The sequence below is a fragment of the Phalacrocorax carbo genome, chromosome 4 (genome assembly GCF_963921805.1).
Source record: "Phalacrocorax carbo chromosome 4, bPhaCar2.1, whole genome shotgun sequence".
NCBI lineage: Eukaryota > Metazoa > Chordata > Aves > Suliformes > Phalacrocoracidae > Phalacrocorax > Phalacrocorax carbo.
This window is the reverse complement of record NC_087516.1, coordinates 51,741,825-51,765,455: the sequence shown is the minus strand read 5'-3', so window position 1 is coordinate 51,765,455 and position 23,631 is coordinate 51,741,825. Positions and strand designations below refer to the sequence as shown.

Here is a 23,631-nt window from a genome sequence, read left to right as displayed (position 1 = left end):
TATAAAGTAGACTAAACCCAATAATAACGTTGTTTTAATTTATGGACAGATAATCCTGTATATTTTCTTCTTGTCATGATAAGGAATTATCATTTTGCTAATAAATTTGCATTCATTCTCATGCATCATTGAGAATAATTATGGAAATCAGACAAAGAGTACTGGAATCAACCTTTCTATGGTTGTAGAGGGAGAGAGGATAAAGATATTCAAAAGAGGAGACTGAAGGAAAAGGCTTAAAGGATGAATAACTTAAAGGCCTGTATATGTTATTCATTCAAGATGTTTATAAGCATGGCAATAAACATCAAATATACAGACTTGCAATTGAAGGAGTGACCTCAAGAATATAGCAGAGCATAAAGCAAAATAATGAAGATACCAAGAAGCCACAAGTACCACTCTGGTCATCTCTAATTATGACAACTACCGTACTACCACAGCTAAAGGCTTTGCTGCTTATAACTAGGGGTGGGCAAATAAGATGACTTATGATCTGCTAGTTTTATGCCTGTGCAGAGCAGGGGAACGTCCAAAATGTTTGACGTTTCCATGGGACAGGAAAACCTTCTCTCGTCCAAATTTAATTCTGTATCAATATGACAATGAGAATTCAAGTCATCACTTTTGACAAACTCCTTTCCTTTCCACGAAATCCCTCCTCTTAGTGCTGCTCAATGAGCAGAGCACACTGCGGACAGAGCAGCCAATGCACATCCAGAACTGCTTGCAGAAAGATGCTGGCCTACTGAGCTTGCAAATATGGGACCACTTTATGTTCAAAGAGATTGAACATTTGATCAAACAAATAAAACTGACCTATAACAATCCAAACAATCACACAGAAACAGCAACAAATCAAGATTACATTCCTAGTTCCCCTCTCAAACAGTATCCTAACTTCATCCTGCTTCACAGTTGCAAAATACAATTGCAGTATATCTCTCATAGTACAAAAAAAAAAAAAATCGGTAACTTTTGTGTGTGCGCGTGTAAAACTCCCAAATTCATTAACACTGGCATGCAAAATTAACTACTTTATTGTAAACATTGCCATCAGTTTTCTTCCTAGTTATCTTCTTCAGGTTTTTATGGCATCTGTTTTTTATTATAAGATACATAATTACACCCTGCAGGTTTTCAGTTAGCATGTGTTTCCTAGGCATTTTAACTTTGATGCAGATATAGCAGCCTGTGAAAGAAGTGAGGCTTCAGGTATTTAGTGAAAGGTAAACAAAAAACTTCATCAATAGTATTTGTTTGACATTGCTTGTAAAAACTCAGTATTTAATTGCTCTTGAAAACACCTCTTTATTCCTCAGATCCAAACTACCCTTTGTTCAGTTTTAGGTACACTGATTTTTTTCCTGAACCTTATTTCTATTTACTGATTTATTTAAATAATTTGGCTATTTCCACTTCTCGTTAGAAGCACCAGAAACAAAGAGTTGCTCTGTACAGTCATGGGGAGCATTATATGCTACTCCCTTTCACATAAATCTGAAAATTCACTCTGTTTTGGAAGGATCCTGCCATGCAGAGGAGGAAAAAAAAAAAAAAAATCAGTTATGCTTGTTCATTCCTTCCTTTGTTACTGAAGACACCCAGAAACGCAACAGTTACAGCAAATGGTAATGTGTATTTCAAGCAATGGAGGAGATAGACACCAGAGGAACAAAACCATTAGGGGGTGAAAAGCCTGTTCTAAGGTGACTTTAATCAAATTATGATTTGGACTATACAATACTGCTGAGAGTAAATACTACAAGAGTAAAGAAATGGCTGGGAGGGACAGGAGGTCGCCATCATTCCCACTTCCTAACAAAAAGCATTCGTGCTGCTGACAGTGATGAACTTTATTATCTGCTGTCTAAGAACTGAAGTTCTCAGAGACAGTGGAAAAGGATTTCTCCATCCCTTTTCATACCCTCAGTTCTCTACTTAGGGATACCTATACAATCCACTGCTCGTATATCCTGATCCGCTATGCCCTTGCTAATCTTAATCCCATCAAAGTCTAAGTATTTGAACATAAATGATCACTGTTCATCTCTCATACCAAGATCAAATACTGTTAGGAATTAACTACAAAGCCAGATCCTGTGAAGTGAAATGATCATTTTATCACAAAGGAAAGCTGCCTTTTATGAAAGCAAACAAACATTGAGTTTTACAGCTACAGATATGGGAATCAGGTGCATCTACAGTCTGTCATGTACCTAAAGAGAACTTTTTTCTACTATACCTTCATTAGCCCTGATTTTATTTTTTAGAACTCCTGGTTAAAATGCTAAAATCTATCACAAGGCTACCCATAACAGCATACAGATCTTCTCATAGATGGGCAAGTTTAAAATACTTAGAAAATATTAACCAAATTAAAACTGTGTTATTCCACTTCATCTATAGCATTCTTCCTTGCTTGAGAATACCAAATTTAAAGAGGGAAAAAAAGAAATTTCTTCCTTGGTTCATACATTCCCCGTGAACTTCTGTCAGACAACCTGCTATTTTGTTCATTATTCACCTGGTCAGAAATAAATTACTAAGTCTTTTTACAAGCATTTCCCCCCACTCCCATTATCAACTCCTTCAGCCATGAAGGCAGTGCTCTTCTTTCTTTTGCCTCCTTTTTTTCAAACAGCAGTTTTTAAGTGCATCATATCCACCTTTATTCATTTGAAGTGTTTTAAAGTGTATTACAGTATCTAAAAATTATATTTTTAAAAGCTGTCATAATTTTCTGTAAATACTTGTGGGAATAGCATTTTCCTATACAAGTTCCCCACGACAACAATGCAACATGCCTACAGCCTAGAGACTGGAGCTTTTTGACATTTTAAAAAGGAGTAAGTGACCGACACTTTCCATTGTCTCCCTCCCCAATACCTTTCAGGGCTCTCATTAATCTCTGGCAAATGAAGAAGGCCAAATAAAGATTCAGCCTACACATGCCATGAGAAATAACTTTCCCAGACCCCTGTTCAGAACCAGTTCATTCAGCTACATTTAAGAACCCTTCAATAAACAAATCAAAATATTCTTTTACTTGTTCCATTTTTATCAAATTTGTGGAAAATAGGCAAAAGACAACTTCATGATTCCTGAAGAAATGATGAGGCTTGAAGACACCATTTTCAACATGCAAATATATTTCTTTACCAATCATGAGTGTACTGAACTGCACTGGAAGCAAGGCAAAGAATAAACAGAACACAGGTGTTATGGCTTAAAGTCAGGGCAAATCACACCTTTCAAAAATCAGAAACTTACCTCATCAATGCTGTAACTGTGTTATACTTCTAATATTTAAACAGAAGAAAACAGCTTTAATGTTATACAATCACACATAGAGTTGGTGGGAAGAGGAACAGCATTTAGAAGAGTCACAACCAAACGCTGCAAGCCACCTAGTTCAGTTGTTTCACACGCTCAAAGTCTCCCCAAAAGCCAGTTTCCTCAGCAAAATTAAACAACCCAGCCTAAATACATGGCTCATAAGGGAGATTATTACTTTACCAAGAGAGAAATCCAAAGGGGAGGGAAGGAAAAAAAAAAAAAAAAAACAACAAAAAATACCCAAACCAAACACCCAACCAGGAACACAAAGGAAAAAAAAGGCAAACTACAGCAGAGTACTATTCATCACCTCTTAGTACTTCCTCTGCTCTACCAGAAAGGTAAATAGAGGAAAGGCAGAATATAGCTGGGGTTCTTAAGTGGCACAAGGTGTCTGTGTTTCAGCAATTAAATCCTGCTTTTAATTTCAGGTGTTTATGATTAACAGAATATATGCCACTCTCCTAAAGAGCTGTCTAAATAGCTCACCAAAATATCTGTCTCTCTAAACTCTAGGAGAGCATTATCAAAATCAGTCATTTATTTTTAGTGTTGGACTTTGGAGACATCTAACTTGATAAGAATTTCAAAATGCCAACCCCATATTTCCTACAGTAAAGTTTTACATTTGAAAACATGTTGCTGGGTCATTAACATTACTTATTTAGACACTGGGAAAGTGGTGTGTATGTGTTTTAATAGAAGAATCAAGGAACTTTTTCAGATATGTTTTCCATTTGAAAACTTTTATTTGACGAAGCCAAAACTTTTTTTCAAAAAAATGTTGGGTTTCCATTCAAGTGTCTTTCAAAGGTTTTCTGGATGGAAAAATGCAATCAGTGGCCAGAGAGAGAAAGAGAGAGAGAGAGCACCTGCTACTGTGAGAATACTCATCTGAGATGTAGAAGACCCATTTTCAAGTCCCCAGTTTGTTTATTCTAGGAAGAAAACATCTATTGTTCTAACAGACACTGGAAACCAAATCTTTAGTATTAAATAAATTCTTGCATTGCAAACAGTCCCACATTTTAATTATATTGAATGAAATTCATTAAAACACTCCAATTTTACCTCATTTACAACAACACGACCACAAAAAACACTCTTGGGTTTGAAGAGTCAATACAGATTTACATTTTTACCTCTAAAATAATTGATGGGGTTAAAATGTACAGATTTACATTTTCACTTCTAAATTGATGCCTCTGACAATCCATGCCATCCATAAACTGAAGACACATGTCACTATAGTCAATGGGCACTGCGCCACTGATTTAAACAGAATTTAACTCTGAACCCCTTGGAATAATTCTGCTCACTAAAAGAAGGTTCATCGTGTTTTCCAAATGCCGATGTCCTCCCCCAGATTTATTTATGCCTATCAGTCCCTAGCCAACGGAAATTAGGAGGATTTACTATCCGTATTGAGATGATTAGGACAAAGAACTCTAAGTGCACTTACTGGGGATATCAGGATTCTCCTATGGAGCTTCAAGAAAATCTCTTTTTTTATAGTCTTAGAGATAACATGTTTCCAGCAACCTGTAATGCTACAAGTTTTATGACTTTTTAATCTTAGTTATAGAGTATTCAGCAGGACAAACCTACCCTGTAGGTATGTATCAAAATTGATTGTGTGATCATGTGTCTGCCTGAGGGAAGAAACCTGAATGAACCTAATATTTACCCTTGTAGTACTGATTATATTGATTTTTAAGTTATGCCAGAAACCCTCTTAACTGAAAAAAAGTAATGGTGATCCTTCTGCATGTCTTTGGATGAAGCATCGTCTGTGTTTTTGGTTGCTTTTGCAGGTTTTAGTAAGACAGAAATTAATCCTTTTTCTATATGCAGCTCACTGAGAAAATAACTGAATTTATAGCATTAAAAGCATCAGTGTTGCCTAAGCAAAGGCTTGCAATTTTGCAATATTGAACTAACCCTCACTTCACAAAGAAAGTTTCAATAAATTAAGGAAAACATACTAAAATAAAAGAGAATGCATGTTCATAAAATTTGGGAAAGAAAGGCACCTATGATCAAGGCATAGAGGCAGAAGGAAATCAGTCTCATTCCTGAACCTTTTGCAGTCTCATTCCTGACTCTTCCAATAGTTTTATCAGTGACACTGGAAGTTACATATGTTGTACCTACGCTCCCTGCAATAAAAATTAAAGTTTAAAAAAAAAAAAGCAAAAAAAGCAGCAGCTAAATCTTTTAAAATGTCCTTGTACCAGGACAACACTACTTCTGAGTTCACTTAAGTTTTCTGGAATGATCCCACACTTTGGATGTTAGGGCCTTCAGCTGTTACCTCTCTTGAAGTATCTTGTTTGCAGACCAAACTTTGAGCCGCAAGCCCTGAAGGAAATGGTGATGTCAGGAAATACCATCTTGTGTTCAGAACATGTAAATATTTATCTTCTCCACACATGAAGCCTGGCAGGTATACGTTACCCATAGGCACGCAAGACCACTTTTGTCTGGGTGACAAATTCTTCCTTAACTATAAATCAGTCGTTCAGAAAAGAATATCTATGGAGGGGTTCTTGATGTTCACTCTCTTCTGCAGTCTGTTTTTTTAACACTTTATTACACTTAGATTGGTTAATTAGTGCCACTAACCAAACATGGATGGAGGCCCAGCCCTGGAGGCAGTCTTTTGTCCTGGTCTTTACCCTATCTTGGGGGACTGCTTATTTAGTCTATTTGTTTCTTCTCACTCACCCCTAAAGGAGCTAAATCAAATACTTTCATGCAGGGAAGTCTAATAACCCGAAGTAGCTAAACAGTAACATTACCTGAATGATTAATTCACATACAGTATTCCTAAAATTGTATAGCAGTATTTCTAGATTGTACAGTAGCTTCATTGCCTTCTGTATCTCCTCCTTTCAGAACCTGCAGGAAGAGGTAGATACTGCTGATTCCACGGCAGACTAGAAAGCTTGTTCAATGGACACATACAAGGTACATAAAGATGTGTTCGAATTTGGCCATAAGCATTTTCAACAAGAGCAAGAAGTCAGAATTGATGGCAGACACAAAGAGCACGTTGGGAGAGAGAACTTGTTTCCCAGAATCAGTTCACAGGCAGGATAAACTAAAACCTGAAAGAAATTATTAGCTCAGGGGAAAACTGCACGGGTGTGTATATGTATTTTATTTTTTCCATTGAGGTCTGCTTTGATGATATTACTCTTTGTCACTCAATTTCATATCAGACAAAGCTTAGGAGGAGAATTTCACAGCCACATCACACCCCGCTGGATGAGCTGATACAAATATTACTGATGAAACAGGTGATGTGGTTCTGCTCAGACAGACTTGTTGGCAGAGCCCTGTTCCTTAGGAAAAGTGTGCACAGAGCTACTGAGAAAAAGGAAAAGAGGATGAATAGATGTACAGGTGCTTCTTGAACAGGACCCATAACACCTAATTCTCTCTCCTACCTTCAGAATAAATTCAGTGCTTTTGCAGATCTCATATATTACAATGATAAAGCCTGTGAAACAAATCAGATGTATAAGTCTTCTCTCAGAAATTACAAAATTGAAGGCTTTCATCGAAGGCTGAAAGCTGCTGTATGACATGACTTTTGAAAGTCTGTGCTACACCAGTAAGACATAAGAAGTCAGAAAAAGTGAATACTGATACAGAAAATAAAAGTAAAGAGTGGGAGGAATCGATTAAACCACTGAAGAATAATGAGAGATTGGTTTAAAATAAGCTGGAGATTGGGGGGGGAGCAGATTAGGAGAGGTGGGGTTGAGTGAGTCATACTTCTCTAACTCTATTCACTTTAGTAGAAATACCAACAATATTTCTGTAACAAACAAAAAACAAAAAACACTGAGCCTTTAGAGCTTACATGCTGCTTAGTGGAAGCAGAAACTCAGGTGGAGCATGGAATGAGAGGAACAAGAGCTAATGAGGTCTCCAACCCATGAAAGAGAATGACTGGGCCTGTATCTGCCCATGGGTCATAATATCTATGTGATTATTTCAGAGTCCGTTTTGAAAACAAAAAGAAACAATACATTAACATGGTCTTATGCAAGTGCCAGCAAATACTTAAAATATTGGAAATAGTGCATTTAAGGAAGAGAGGGTAAATAGGCTGGCTGTGAGTCCACAAGCATAAGAAGCTTTTTGAAGTCTAGGCCCAATTTGTTGCCATCATTGCTGATGAAGTTAGGACAAGACCTCATTCTTCAGCTAGATGTGTAAAGTCACGCTCTCAAAGATAAGTCACCTTGGCTAACCACCAATCATTATTATGACTATTACACTGATTGTTCCAAACATCTGCAGTAAAAATAGTATTCTGACAATTGACCAGATGGAAAATGTATCTCTTGTTAAAGTTGTATGCACAAATATCACGAGCTGCCAGAGAGTCATGCCTGTTAGTCACTTTTTTTAGGCATTTACAGAGCCTGCAGAGCTGCAGGATGAATAGCAGAACTATTAGTATAGACCTAATTTAGTATAGATCTATTCCTTATTAGACCTACAGCAGTGGTAACCCTGCTAAGGACTGTTAGCTTTTGCTACTTGTGCTGGCATTTTCATTTCTTACTCAGGGAATTAGCATCAAGAGTATTAATTACAGAAGTCAGAGCACAGTAAGATAAATGCTGAGGGAAATTCTCAGCTCCCTCAAAGCAGAAAGGAAAGAATGTAAGGATTTTTTTTTTCTTATGTTTAATGCCAATTAGTCAAGCATGGTTGAGATTAATCATGGAATTGAAATGCAATTAAAAATTGCTATAATAAATTCCTATTATGGTTACTATTTACAACTTGGTTGTGTCTAATAACCAGTGAGACTGGTGCTCATTATAACAGATAATGTATAATTAGGTAATATTAGATATCTTATGTACTAAATGGCTGTCATAGATCCCTTCTTAAAAGTGCCTGCCACTATATTTTAGAATAATTTCAAAAATAATAAAGCACTGTTATAATAAAGCACAGGATAATGAGTAGGAGAAACGAACAGGTTATAAAAAATGGATGAGACATTGCTTGCTAAGTCGACCTTTCAGAAATACCCCCTCCTTAACTGATATGAAAGCCAAGATTATTTTTTTATTACAGTTTATGAACATAGATTTAAGTAGTCAAAATTAGGAGTCAGTCACATTTGAGCCAGCTACAGTTTTGCTAATATAACTTAGAATAACATTTGAGTTAAGGTTGCATGACAAATACCAGTCTGCTCTGTTGTATTACAAATTCTTAATTCTGAAATTTTTCAACTGTGACATAACTCTTTTTCTCAAGACAAGGCTCTAACTCTTCAAGAAATATTATACAGGGACAGAAGGATAAACTTCTGTTCAAAGGAAGACTCTCCCTACAGAAAGGTTTAAGTGTAAAACCACCAACAAAGATGATGTTCTTCCGTGAGAGAAGAAATAAACTTTTTCCATAATACCAGAAAAGATCTTGCTTTTTAAAATAGCTTTAACCATGGACAACAGCAGAGGAATGAAAGCTGGAATTTGACATAAAAATAACCCTCACTAAAAAGAAATGCCTATGAGTGTTTTATCAAAAATTGGTTTAGAAAAGCATTTCAAAAGTGCACTGCCTGCATACATGTCTGAACAGGATTTTTTTCTAAGCTTTTAAAGAGCATGGCTAGGGAAGACTGCTCCAAACGCATGTGTGTCGCTAACTCCACAGAGAGAAGGAAACCCGAAGCCACACGAAAAATTGGTTGTACTTCTGGTTACTGTGCAAAGTTGCTCCTTCCTCAAAGAAAACCAAATTCCATTACTATTTCACTATTTACAACAGCTACGGAGCAAAGGTTGCTGAATGGCATTACTGACACATTTATGTTTTCATTTTTTTAGGGCTGCTTGTAGGATTATATAACACTTCAGTTGCCTACCTTTATTTCTTACTCAATTGTTATCTATTCCTTTTGCTAGGTATCCCTGACACTCCTTTAAAGGTACTGTCTTAACATAAATAAAACATAATGATTCCATTAAAATAATGGTATACAATGGACCCAGGTGGAGTATCTCTTGCTGCACTGGAAAAGACTGTCCTCCAAATATCCCTGAGTATGGTCTCACACGATTTGGATCTTTCTGGCAGTGCTGCATGTCACAGTACACACAACATATTGTGAAAATGGCAGCTGAGTTCAGTGTTACCAGAGCTGAGATGCAACATGCAAGCACCCCCATGGGAATCTTGCTTCCGACTTTCCTTAGACTAAATTAAAAATCTTGTTCAAAATGTTTTTGAACAAGCTCAGATTCTCCTTCACATATATAGAACACATATCCTGTGGGATTACAAATGACAGGCATCTGCTTTGGTGAAATTGGGTATAGTAAGAGTATGATGACAGGATTTGCATTCTTTCTTTATGTAGAAATGTAGACTTCCTTTTGAAGATGAATTGGCAATATCAAAGAAAGGACAATTCTCTTTCTTGGTATAACAACAGGTACGATTGAGAACAGGGGCTTGGTTTCATTTCACAGTCTAATATAAAAGCTCATTAGATCAGAGATCTTCAACTATCCCAAAGAGATGCAGCGTTTATACCGCCCGGCTTCGTTACACCTGTGTTTTCAAAACCACAGAATGGAATTTCTTTTTCAATCTTCATTTCTACAACAAGGAGGTGGGAAAGGTTATTATCATGTTGCTAAGGGAAATGCATCATCCCATCATTGAAAGCCAGTACTATAAAGTGACAGTATTTGGAGAGGGTTATGGCTTGTAAAACCAGTCGTTCACATTACTACTGGAACAATATTGTTCTCTCTTGGAGTGAGTCAGGGAGAAATAACAGAAACTGATACTTTTTATATTACTTTTATTTCTACTTAAGGGCATTGGCTGTGAGATGCATTTGACTTTCTCCTGGTCTGTCCTCCATTTTACTTGAATTCCAAAGAAAAATGTTTCCTGTTTTGAAAACTGACAGAAAATGAAAGATGAAATAATGCTTCCTGCCTTTTTTTTTTCAGTTTCTTGCACCATTTTCTACTATAACATATAAAGGAAGGAGCCTTAATATGAGGAAAAACCTTCATTTTTTATAAGAGCAACTACTCCATTTCAAAGAAATCATTGGCAACCCATTTTGAGATATACAAGCACCAATTCATTGAAAAATAAATAAATGCATTACAGTATATTTGTCAGAGTGCTTTTGATGCAGAGCAGTGTTTGCTTACTTCAGCTGAGAATTTAAAAACATGAGTTTATTGTAACTATTTCAAGTTAGATTTTCTTACCTCTTACACCTTTATCTGAGCTGAGCAGCCCATTTATTTGTATGTGAAATTTCTTAGTGGTTTCCCAGGCACAGGGAGAAACAATAACTACTGAATCTGCCTTATAATATTGAGTAGACTTCAATGTGCATTTAATGTGGTTTCCCAAGGGAAAAAAAGACATGTGTGCTCTAGTATCTTGGCACAATGTTGCTTAATTGCAGCCAAATCTGACCAAGGGCTAGGGGTCTTGAAAACCTTAAACCCCAAAAGAGGAATGAGAATCCGTGAATAGCTGACCGGGGATATCCCATCTGTAACTCCCCTGATGAAACCACCAAGCAAACACAGTCTTTAACCATTCTAGTAACAGGAATGAACTGGCTAGCTAGCTGGTTATGAACTGTAGGGTACAACTCTTGCACAGACATACAAAATACAGGGGGGAGGGAGGGGGGCAGGAAACACACAAGTTTTTATATGGGGTTGGCCAGGTCTGAAGGAGGCTTGTATTTCCTGCACTGGAGGCATGTGCAGGAGAGACACAAACATTACATTCTCAAACTTCATTAATTCTACTTCCTCAGCCTTAATTCAGTGTCATCACAAAGCGACTGAAAACATAAGCCAAGCTACTAACTGTTTTCATATAGTAGGCAGAAACTTACTGGGGAAAGGGGAAGTTTTAAAAGGGACGTTCCTGTGAATGTAACTTTGCCCATAGCGTGACACAGGTTTGAGGCAACGATGCTGAAAACCCAAGTTGCCTCTTCCTTGTCTCAGCAAACAACTGGCGAGGTGACTGCTTCGCCTGCAGCTGCAGCACTGTTGCGAATAGCTGGTTGGCCTCAGGAGAGCCCTTCCGATACTTGCGCTCTGTCTCAGGCCATTCTGGGTCCCAAGACTGGATACCATGAAGTCAGTTGAAAAAGTGACATAGACCCACTTGTTCCTCACAGCTTAAACCTTACAAAGTTGCAGGTATCATCCCATCATTTATTATTAAAATTAACTATCATTTATTATTAAAATTAACTAAAATGACAGGCCTGTGGCTTACAGTGGATTTATGCCAAGACTGTTCTTTGACATATCTTTAACATCCCCTGTATCTTTGCAGTAACTAATCATTGTTTCATTAAAACATGTACTTGAAATGCAATATAAAGGCAAATCTGTTGATGAAAAATGACATACACAGGAATGCACATATCAAAATGTATCATCGGCAGATGAGATAAAAACATGGTGTTATAAATAGTAGGTTATAGCTCTAGTCTGCTGGAAGAATAATCTTAAAACGGATAATGTTTCATTCTAGGGTCTTCCTGAAAACTGCATGGTATTGTGATACATAAGAACATCTGCTGATATCACAGTAATTTAAAGAAAAGGAAGCAGTAGTAATAGCACTTCATAGTACATTAGATAACATGATTAGCTATAATTAATATACAATATTAATTATTAAATGAATCAGCTATACCTTGAAAAATAACGGCTCCTCAGGAAGCGGGCTAACAGGCAGTGAGGTGGTGCTACTAGCTGGACTCATGTCCGTACTCTGAAAGAAAAGCACACAGGAGTTCTCATTTCCAATCAAATCTTATGGACATCTTTTTACATTTTGGGAAAAAAAGCTTTCAAAAGTGACACTGAAAATCCAATAGAATTGGACTGACAAAGCAACTGCAATAGGTACTGTATTTACCTTTCATTAATAAAAGGAAGTATTTCACTAATGGGTAAGTACTTAGCATTTTCTTTAGTTTAAATGAACTCTCCATTCAAAGACTGAAATGTACGCACAAGTACACAAACATATGGTGTCTACAAAAGAGTAATACAAAAGGATAACTGAGAACTCAAAAATTTGTTAATCTAGAACAAGCTATGATTTTTATTTATTTATTTATTATTTATTGGATGGCCTAATAGTGAAGTTTAAAGGCAAAATCGACTGGAAAACAATATATTGCAGGGAAGTATTTGGACCAAAGTTTAAAAAAGGATCATTTTCACGAGTCAACAAATCTTACAAATGAGCACTAATAAATGAAAAGAAACAGTGAACAGCAAAGTTAATAATGAAAATAAGTCAATATACACAAAGGCCCTATCCAGCCAAAGTGCTTGAAAGATTCATTTAAAACCACGCTCTCTTTAGTTGGTATTTCAGTAACCTGTTGGTTAGCATAGTCATTATTTTTACAGATGTGACAGGTATGAAAAGAAGCATGGAAACTCTTAATAATTTGGAATGGTAATAATAATAGAAGAAGAAAATCTGGATTTAAGAAAATACACAAATAATACCAAGATTGTTCTGGAGAAAACTAGAATATACAATACTTCTTGGGAGTAACTCCTTAAGCACTAAAATGAAAAAATCCACCACCAACAACAATAAAACAGAGAAGATGTAATGGAGAACATAAAAAAATAAGTTTGGAGGGGCCAGAAGTTCATTCCCTTTTCACGCTGTGGCACTGCAATGCAGAATGGTTTAATGAGTTCAGCTTATGCAATTAACTAATTAGGTATCTGGTTTCACATCACTGTGACTCTGTTATGTCCCCTTCGATAAGCCCAAATTCTGCAAGTGAAGAATACCGCTCCACCCACAAAGTTCTAACAGTTCATTCATCAGAAGATTTTTATGCAGAGATACCATGTTTTATTCAACCAACTGGTACAAGATGAAAACTGAGACAAAATTTTGGGTATGAAATCCCTGTTAGATCTGAAGTAGAGAGCACAGACTTCAAAGTTAACACCTACTGAGAAAATCACTGAGTTTAATTAGATAAGTATCAGTTACACCATACCTGAAAGAAAAGACAACAGATACTTGCTAAATAAAAGGGATGCAAGTGAACGAGAAAGTAGGGGGCCATGGTAATTATTTCCTATGAGAGAGACAGGTAGCTTATAACCCATGGAACACAGAGAAGTTGTTGAGGAATAAGGGAGATTTTAGCATGTCAGAAAGCCAATATCTTTGTTGAATCTATTGCTCTGGTATTCAGAAACATTACACATTTTACCACGGACTCCTGCACTTGATGATCAAGGAAACCGGCTGATAGTATTTACTAAAAGGAAGAAAAACTTAGCTCTTCTAGATTAAATAGAAAGTGCAGACAAACTGGAGACCGCCTCTGTGAGAATGTTCTGTCTTAGAAGCCAACAGTACCGCTGAGGACTATTTGTCTTTTAATTTACACAGACTAGAAAAAAATCTAAAAGGGAAAAATACCAAGTAGCTGCTTTCCAAACCAAATCAAGTGCCCTAATTTGCAATTAGAAGTGCGCAGGAAGGCAATACAATTTTTTAAGCACTGAAACAGCTTCAGTAGGAAAATCTGCAAAGCAGATTGGTACCTGTATTCTATATGACCTGCAAGTTCCTCAGTGATAGCTGGTATCTAAGAAAGGTCAAACAGCCCTGAGGATGCCAAAGTTGCTTTGAGAAAACTTCTCAGGGCACACCCACACAATGGCTTCAGAAAAACATCCGCTCTTCTGTGATGACAGTACACGAGCTGGCCCATGTCCGGATGCTACGCTGATGTGGCACCGTGCCTCAGTTAGAAAGGCTGCTGAGAGGTGGGGTATATTAGTAGAAGCACCGTGACTACATAGCTTCTGGACTGCAAATGGTTTGTGGCTGGCCAGATAGGAGCATTGGCAGAAGAGCTTATGTCAGGCTACAGCTGTCCATGTATATATACCCTCAGTGGTCCCTCCAACAACCTCAGCAATTTTCCTCTCGAAGGAATGCAGAGCAGCTTCTCTGCCAGTGTAGATTAATTAAATCCAGTGGCGTTAGCACAGTTTATTACAGCATGGAATTGAGTGAGACAGTACCAAAAGGGTTGTTTCTTGAGCAATTAAAAAATACCTTTCCAAACTAATCACTGCTTTGAGAGATGCTGTCAGCTTGTCATCCTGAAGGAACGTACTAACAATTTCAAACAACATCACACCTCCCACCTAAATTTATCATCCACGAGGTATTTGTCATAATCACACTTTGCAGTCCAAAGGTCCCCATCTGCAAAAAAAACCTACCTCTGTGAGGAATTCACTCAGCAAGGACTTTTATCTGATGTTGCCTAAATCAATTCTGTTCTCATAAAGCTGCACTCACTCTAAGTCTGGCTTAACGCTGACAGATTTTAGTTATAAATTAACTAGAAGTTGCTACACCATTAGGCTATAATCATATCTTATAAGTTGTAGTAGATGTTAAACATAATTTGTACCATAATTATACATATTAGGCAAAATTAGGTAAATTAGGATATCTCCTAATTTTGCAGTACTTTGCTGTGCAACTGTAACATTTTAAAATGGATTTTCGATGCACAGTGATACCACAGCTTGGTTTTGTAGACTGAGCCTTTTCCCTGAGTCACTGGAAACCTCTGAGTGTTCTGGAGTGTTCTGGAATGTTGTAAAGCTTTAATCACTTAAACTCCATTTTTGAAATGTCTGAATACCAAGCAATTCAAGTATTTCTCAGAACAACAGTTTAGAAAATACTGTCTTGCCCATGTCAGAAAACAACCCTGGGAGCTTTTCCTTCAGTGCTTTTAGGCCACTTCTTAATTTGAAGCAGGCTGTTACAATCCAGCAAATGGACATTATTATAATTTTGCCAGTAACTCTTGCATGATTACAATGATCAATGCTCAGGTTTTCTTCTAATTTCTAGAGCTGATCAGCCTAAATATACATCGTCCTCATTGTGCAACTGAAGGGGTACCATGGAGCCACTGCCAGGCTATGCAAATCATTTATCCTCAGAGAGTAATGTTAAGAATGTGATTGACTATCAGGAAATGCCTTGATAACAAGGGAAGGGAAGAGAAGAAGTTTAAGAGAACAAACTTTTCGCACTTCTGCATCCAGTTTGGAGATCCAGGATCAGGATCCTGCTTGGGGACACAGTCCTACCATTTCAGCTAGATTAAAAAAAGCAGCTCTTTTTGGACCTGTTTTAAAGTAGTTACAGGCTTGGTATTGTTTTTGTTTTTTCCATTTGTGTAACTGCCTCAGAACAGAGTGTTTCATAAACCTGTATACTGACATAAATTGTCTAATGGAAAATTAGAAAATGCAGTCAGTGTTTTTCTTCAGCAAGCCGTCTTTAAATGAAAACAGATTCAACTCACCTCATAAATTGGGATTTTCTCACTATAAACCCTTGTCCTCAACCTGATCTTCTCCAGGAAGAGTCCTATGTATCAACCTTTGTTAATTATACAATAAAATATGGACCATCCACTGTATATCATCCACTGACAGAACCTAATTTAATTTGCTACGACTGCTTTTCAACAAGGGTAAACACTGCAATGATAGTTGGCAGAAGTGACTTCTCTGGAGATCAGTATCGTAATTTATTGATCTAAGAAGTTAATACTGGCAGAGAAAACCTTCAGTGGATATTAGAGCTAGAGATCAAATAAATCTTTATAATAACTGAAGAAAAGAAAAGACAATCTGTGTACTTTATAGCTTTTCCTAAGGAGTAGTAGATGAGTGTTGAACTGACTTTCAGGGTGATAGTTTTAGTTGTATCATAAGTTATGCTGCTAAGTATCATTTTATAATCTAGAAGCTGAGTGGAACTAGGAAATTAAGTAAGTGCAGTCAGCAAGCTCAGTAGTTACATTTTGATATACTGAAGGTAATCAAAGACCTGCAAATGGATTTATTAATGGGTCTGAACAACATCTTTATGAAATATTGTGCTTAAATATTATTATCCCATTTTATCAATGATAGTGAAAAAGAAGGGGAAGTGATCTGCTCAGAACTATGAAGGGCTGTTAAAAACAAGGATAGAAATCAGGAACTCACAAGTCCAAGCACTCCGGTTGCTCATCCAGAGCATGTAATACTCCCCTACATACTTTTGAAGTGCTATGAATTCTGTAGTTTCTATATTATTTAACGTCATGAAGAATTTTTGCTGATATGTACACTTCCTGCAAATAGAATTACTGTGAACAATTGAGGCCAGCAAAATCAAAATTAGTTTTGGTAAGAAAAAACAGCAGACACATGAAACGAGCTTTCACCTCCCACCCCCCACCATGTTTGATTAATTTTTCCAAAATCTCCAGTCTATTCACCAAGAATAAAAGTGCCTCCTTAAAATGCATTTAGGCCTATTCTCTAACACCTTTGAATACAATCCAGGTAGCTATTCAGAAACCTATTTCATTGGTCTTCTATTAGTAGGCATAGTTAATTATTTCTACTAAATACTAATATGTGCAATTATCAGCTGAGACATTTGATTATTGTTTTCAGGCATTTACCTGGTACATTGCCTAGAGCTTCATGCTTTCATAGCTTACAAGGCTGCTTCGGTCCTGCATCTCACCTGAGTTATTGCAGCTCCCATTTCAGTGGAGAACCATAAATTACAGCTGCTACCGCTTCTTCCTACCTTTTTTTATGCTAGTAGGTGAGGTGTGGATAGCCAAATGAAGTTTTAGTGCTTCAGTTACCTGCTGATTCTCAACCAGCACTTAGTACACAGGCAGAGAGATTAGCCTCGATTCCTCTTCCAGTCTAAGCAAAGCTAATCACCTGAGCTGTGAAATGCCAGTAGGAAATTTCACCTCATTTAAGATAAGATGCTGATCTGTCACTTAACAGCATTTGTATGTCTAGTACTGTTTATTTTAGAAGACTCTGAGTTCTCAGGAACTCTGAGCAAAAACATTAAATGTAATATTTTGCACAGTCATATTTTTCAGAAGGAGGGATCAGGATGAAGGATATTTTCTTGATTTGTGTTTGTTTCTACTTTGAAAAATAGCTGGAAAGATGTGCTTTAAGCATTTTAATTAAGCTAAATTAATTATTATGCCGATAACCAGCAAGAAACATATAGAGTATATAAACAGTCCATGGTTTGTAGCAGGGCTACAGTGTTTCAAATAGTTTAGACTCAGATAATATTTTCACATTGTTTAATTTATATTTAATATGTATAAAATTTACTCAAATATTTAAATTTACTAAGCTAGCTATCACCCCTCTCCTTCTATTAAATCAGAATTGTAAGAATACCAAAGTACCAGGCACAAACTACTATTCTTATCTGCATTTCAGTTTCTAAAAATGGCAATATGAAAATCACAGAATCACGGAATGGTAGGGGTTGGAAGGGACCTCTGGAGATCATCTTGTCCAACCCCCCCTGTTCGAGCAGGCACACCTAGAGCAGGGGGCACAGGAACACGTCCAGGAGGGTTTTGAATGTATCCAGGGAAGGAGACTCCACAGCCTCCCTGGGCAGACTGTTCCACTGCTCCATCACCCTCACAGTAAAGAAGATTTTTCTCATATTGAGGTGGAACATCATATGCTCCAACTTGAGCCCATTGCCCCTTGTCCTGTCATGAGGCACTATTGAAAAGAGCCCAGTCCCATCATCCTGACACCCACAAATCCAGCACAAACCCAAAACACAGCCCCATACTAGCTACTACGAAGAAAATTAACTCTGTCCCAGCTGGAACCAGGACACCACTCCACCCCCCTTGCTTGCCCTTGCCAGGGGCAAGTTGGTAGCCAGAGACAGGAGCCACAGGATCTTTTCCACATGCACCAGGGACACGGTTTGTGTTTTGCTGGATCGTCAGGGCTTGCAGGGCTAGGTCCAAGAAGGAATCCAGGAGGAGAAGAGGGAGGAGGAGTTGTGTCCCTGCCCAAGGGCTCATAGCTCTTCTTTTCAAGACAACATACAGCTAGACCACCTGGCCCAGAAAACTTTGCACTTCCCTACGTAAGTCAGGGACATCCACCTACAGTCCCCGTTTTCATGTTAATTACGGTTGTGGGGGGGTGTCTGCCCGCTTTGTCAAGAGAGCCCCTGGGAGCTCGCTCCTGCTGGGCAGGTTTGTCCTTGGTGTGATGGCCAGGACCCACTGAGGTGGGCGGTGGGGACGAAGGCTGGGGCCTGCCGGCTGGGTGATGCTGCTGTCATGGCAGTGAGCACAGAGGACAGGTCACAATGGGAGCTGTGCCCAGGGGCAGCACCAGGCAGCCCCTTCTGCTGTTGGACTTGGGCGATCGGTGGGTGCAGCATGCAGGGGGGAAGGCTGGGCTGGATGGGGGACAAGGCAGATGGCCAGTGGGTTTCTAACCCGGAGTGAGAGCCGAGCCCCTCGGGGCAGGGCACGGTACCATCCTCGGGGCAGGGGACAGAGGTGCTCGGGGCTCCCGGTGCTGGCAGGTGCCCAGGGAGGCTTTGGGGATGTGCCGAGTGCCCACATCTCCACAGGACACTTGCATGTCAGGGGTGGGGCCCCGGGAGACTCGACTCTGTTGTCCCTTCCCTTTCACGGGGCACAGCGCAGCCAGGGGCTGGTCATCAGGGCGGCTTGGGCAGGGTGGGCCCCACGCTGTCTCCAGCCAGGGCCCACGGCCCCTTCAAGCCTGTCGACACCAGTGCCCAAACGCTTTCCTGGGACAGCCCGTCGCGCCCATCCGTGCGGTGCTCAGAAGCGCTGCCCTTGCTCCCTCCCGCCTCCCTCACCCCCTCTCCCAGCTTCAGGTGCCTCATGCCCCGCTCCCCCAGCCCCGTCCTCCCTCCCAGCCAGCCCTGCTGAGCTCCCTGTTCTCCCACCTCCTCCAGGCCATGGCTGTGGCAATCGCCCTCGTTCTGTCTCTGCTGGCCATCCAGCATGGGCTGAAGCACAGTGACCAGACAGAAGTGGCCACGGCCAAGCGGATGCAGCAGCGTGAGGAGTATCTGCATCAGGAGATGACTCGGCTGCTGCGGGAGATTGAGCAGAGCAGGGGCACGGAGGAAGCCACGCTCCGTTCTGTGTTGCAGCACCGGCTGTTCCAGACTATTGTAGGAATCGCGTCCCTGTTGGCTGCGTTCCGCTGGCTGACCATGGAGATAGCGCTTGCCGTCAACAGATACAGTCAGGAGGACGGCTCCAGCAGTGACGAGGATGACGTGCAGGAGGAGGAAGCCCTCGATGGCGCGCACGCTGTTGTCAGGCCTTTGGCTGTGTCCACCCCATGGGCAGCGCAGGGCCTGCCCGACACGTGCCAGGTGCTGAAGGAGCTGATGGGTGACCTCCTTGGTGTCTGCCAAGTGCTTGGCAAGAAGACTTTCATGCCACAGATGCAGCCAGCCATTGGGATGGACGACACCTACGAAGCCTGGAGCGTCCACGAGAACAGCATCGCCTACCACCTGCTTGTGTTCCTGCAGCCGCCCCCCGGGCATCGTTTCAGCCTGGAGCTGCACACCACAGGGCAGCTGCCAGCAAGGCACTCCAGCATCCGTGTGGTGCTGGAGTGCATCTGCTCGAGGGAGCAGCTGCTGGGGGATCCTTTGTGCTTTCTCCACCACGCTGACGACACGCTGCAGAGGGACCAGATCTCGTGCCTCCTACGCACCCTCTGCACGGGCTCCTGCTTAGATGTGGAGAAAATCGCCTGCTGGGTCCAAGCGTTGGTGAGATCAGCCTGGCTGCTTTTGCCTCAGTCGCACCACTGCCAGCTGATGGTGCTGCCCTCCTCCCAGTCCTGCAAGTTCCAGCTGACAAGCGCCTCCAAGATAAACATCTTCGCTGAGATGACTTTTGCAGTGCAGCAAGGCACCTCAGGCGCCTACCTGAGACTTAAGTAGGCGGAGGCCAGCTTGACCAGCAGCACACCGCGGCCCGTGAGCTGCGCTGTTGTCGAGATGCAGCTTTTCAGGCTCACGGCGAGGCACGCCCAGCAGGACAATTTCCACCTCAGTGGACTGCAGCTCGGCACCCATATCCTGGTCGTACACACAGGCTTTTCCACCCATGCCTGTGACCCTGCGGACCTCTCCCTCTGGTGGGGCCCAGGTGACAATTTTGGACACTGGGACAGAGAATCTGCTCATCCCAGAGACTGCCTGGGGAGTTCTGTGCCGCAGAGCTGAGCAAACTAGGCATGGAGATGGCACTGCTCAAGAGGAGCTCAGCATAACCAGGGCCTGGGGAATCTCCCGCGGTCCAGCTGAAGATGGCATTGCAACTGAGGCTCCGGTTACCACCTGTAACAGGATGGGGCCGCCCATCCTGTTGGAGAGAGCCGATCCCCTCTGGGACCCTCACGCGACACAAAGATGACAATAAATCAGCTTGTTTTAACCAATCCTCTGCCGGTGAGTGTCTGTGCAACACTTTGGTGGGGAAAGTGGGCAGGTAGCAGGTTGCTACCTGCTCGGCTGCAGAAGAAGCGGGGTGGCATTTTGAGATAAGTAGGTAGTACCAAAACAGAATGCCTCCCTTGACCCCTTTTTCTTTTTCAGTTTTCTGCTCTGCTTCCATTTTAAAGGGGAAGATGGCTCTGGGCAGGTCTACCCAATGGCAGGGAACAAGGGCAAGGGAGCCAGACCTTTCTCAGTAGTGACAACAGGAAAAGAACCAGTGGGCACAAATGAAGAAAGACGAAATTCCGTCTGAACACAGGAACGCACGTCCTAGCTCTGAGGGTGCTCTTAACACTCACACAGGCTGCCCAGGGAGGGTGTGGAGTCTCCAACCTTCAAAAGTCATCTGGGCTCAGTCTTGGGTAGTCTGCTTTAGGTGGCTGTGCCTGAGCAAAGGGGGCTTGCACCAGACCAACTTCAGGCAAACCAACCTCTGGGAGCCTGACAGCATTGGCCAGGGGTGACCCCCTGCAGGGTGGACACCACGGTCTCCAAGTGGTGAGCCCTCTGCACAGGGAACAAGCACCACAAGCGCAGAGTGGGGCTCTGGGCGCTCTGCTTGCTGCACCAGTGGGAGGCTTGGGCACGAGCTAATGCAGAGCAGCAGCTTGAGAGCTGGAGGCACGGCTAGGGCAGGCGCAGGAGGGAAGAGTGTCCTGCAGCACCAGGCACCTCCCCTCCTGCACCCCCTCATCACCATTTGGAAATAGAGCCTCTTTTGGAACACCGATCTCTCACCGGCACAGCAAGGACAGAGACCCTGCCATGGAGAGGTCCCATCCTGCCACAGGGATATACACCATCACCCCCACGTCAGTGTCACAAAGGCACCAAGAGTACTGCCATGTCTACAGGCACAAAGGCCAGCACCAAGTGAGCCCATCCATCTTACAGCCTGGCAGAGCACCATTAGACCATTCACGGGCCACGTCACCTTCTCTCACACGTGCACGCTTTGAATCCCTTTGGGTGGCCTGCCTACAGTCACAGGCAGATAGAGCAAAGATAGGTCTAGGAAGGCTCCTGGAGTGTGTGGAAGATGATAACTTCCTGACACGGCTGGTGAGGGAGCCAACTGGGGAAGGCTCCCCGCTGGACCCGTTGTTCACGAACAGAGAAGGACTTGTGGGGGGCGTGATGGCTGGAGGCCGTCTTGGGCACAGCAATCACGAAATGATGCAGCTGTTGATTCTTGGAGAAGTAAGGAAGGGGGGGCCAGCAGAACCGCCACCTTGGGCTTCCGGAGGGCAGACTTGGGCCTGCTTAGGGGGCTGGTTGACAGAGTCCCTCGGGAGGCAGGCCTGAAGGGCAAAGGGGGCCAGGAAGGCTGGACATTCTTCAAGGAAGAGCTCTGAAAGGCACCGGAGCAGGCCGTCCCCGTGTGCCGAAAGACGAGCCGGCGAGGGAGAAGACTGGTCTGGTGGAACAGAGAGCTTTGGCTGGAACTCAGGAAAAAAACCCAGAGAGTTTATGTCCTTTGGCAGAAGAGGCAGGCCACTCAGGAGGACTACAAGGATGTTGTGAGGTTACGCAGGGAGAAAAGTAGAAGGCCAAAGCCCAGCTACAACTTAATCTGGCTACTGCTGTAAAAGACACTAAAAAAGTGTTTCTATAAATATATGAGCAACAAAAAGGAGGGCCAAGGAGAACCTCCATCCTTTATTGGATGCAGGAGGAAACATACTGACAAAGGATGAGGAAAAGGCTGAGGTACTTAATACTTTTTTTGCCTCACACTTTAAGAGTAAGATGGGTGTTCTCTGGGTACCCAGCCCCCTGAGCTGGAAGGCAGGGACGGGGCGCAGAATGATGCCCCCATAATCCAAGGGGAAATGGTTAGCAACCTGCTAGAGCACTTGGACACAGACAAGTCTATGGGGCCGGATGGGACCCACCCAAGGGGACCGAGGGAGCTGGTGGACGTGCTCACCAAGCCACTTTCCATCATTTATCGGCAGTCCTGGCTAATTGTGGAGCTCCTGGTTGACTGGAGGTTAGCAAATGTGTCACCCAACTACAAGAAGGGCCGGAAGGAGGATTTCGGGAACTACAGGCCTGTCAGCCTGACCTCGGTGCCAGGGAAGGTTATGGAGCAGATCATAGTGAGTGCTGTCACATCGCATGTACAGGACAACCAGGTGATGAGGCCCAGTCAGCAAGGGTCCATGAACGGCAGGTCCTGCTTGACTAACGTGGCCTCCTTCTGTGACAAGGTGACCCACTTAGGAGATGAGGGAAAGGCTGTGGATGTTGTCTACCTAGACTTTAGTAAAGCCTTTGACACCATTTACCACAGCCATCTCCTGGAGAAACTGGCTGCTTATGGCTTGGATGGGTGTACTCTTTGCTGGGCAAAAAAATGGCTGGATGGCTGGGCCCAAAGAGCTGTGGTGAATGAAGCTAAATCCAGCTGGCGGCCGGTCATGGGTGGGGCTCCCCAGTGCTCAGTTTTGGGGCCAGTCTTGTTTAAAATCTTTACCAATGATCTGGATGAGGAGATTGAGTGCACTCTCAGTAAGTTTGCAGGTGACACCAAGTTGGGAGGGAGTGCTGATCTGCTTGAGGGCAGGAAGGCTCTGCAGAGGGACCTGCACAGGCTGGGTCGATGGGCTGAGGCCAATCGTATGAGGTTCAACAAGGCTCAGTGTCGGGTCCTGTACTTTGGTCGCAACAACACCATGCAATGCTCCAGGCTTGGGGAAGGGCGGCTGGAAAGCTGCCCAGTGGAAACGGACCTGGGGGTGTTGATTGACAGCCAGTTGAATATAAGCCAGCAGTGTGCTCAGGTGGCCAAGGCGGACA

At 42.0% G+C, this 23,631-nt stretch overlaps 1 protein-coding gene across 8 annotated transcripts in view; it reads right to left on the bottom strand.

The window, feature by feature from the left end:
- The window catches only part of CCSER1 (coiled-coil serine rich protein 1), a 733,964-nt gene that overhangs the window by 379,554 nt on the left and 330,779 nt on the right, over positions 1 to 23,631 (bottom strand). For all 8 annotated transcript variants that reach the window (XM_064449956.1, XM_064449958.1, XM_064449955.1 and 5 more), the window contains exon 7: positions 12,082 to 12,159. In XM_064449956.1, coding sequence (XP_064306026.1) covers positions 12,082 to 12,159 — 78 coding nt within the window. The remainder of the gene's footprint in view (positions 1 to 12,081; positions 12,160 to 23,631) is intronic.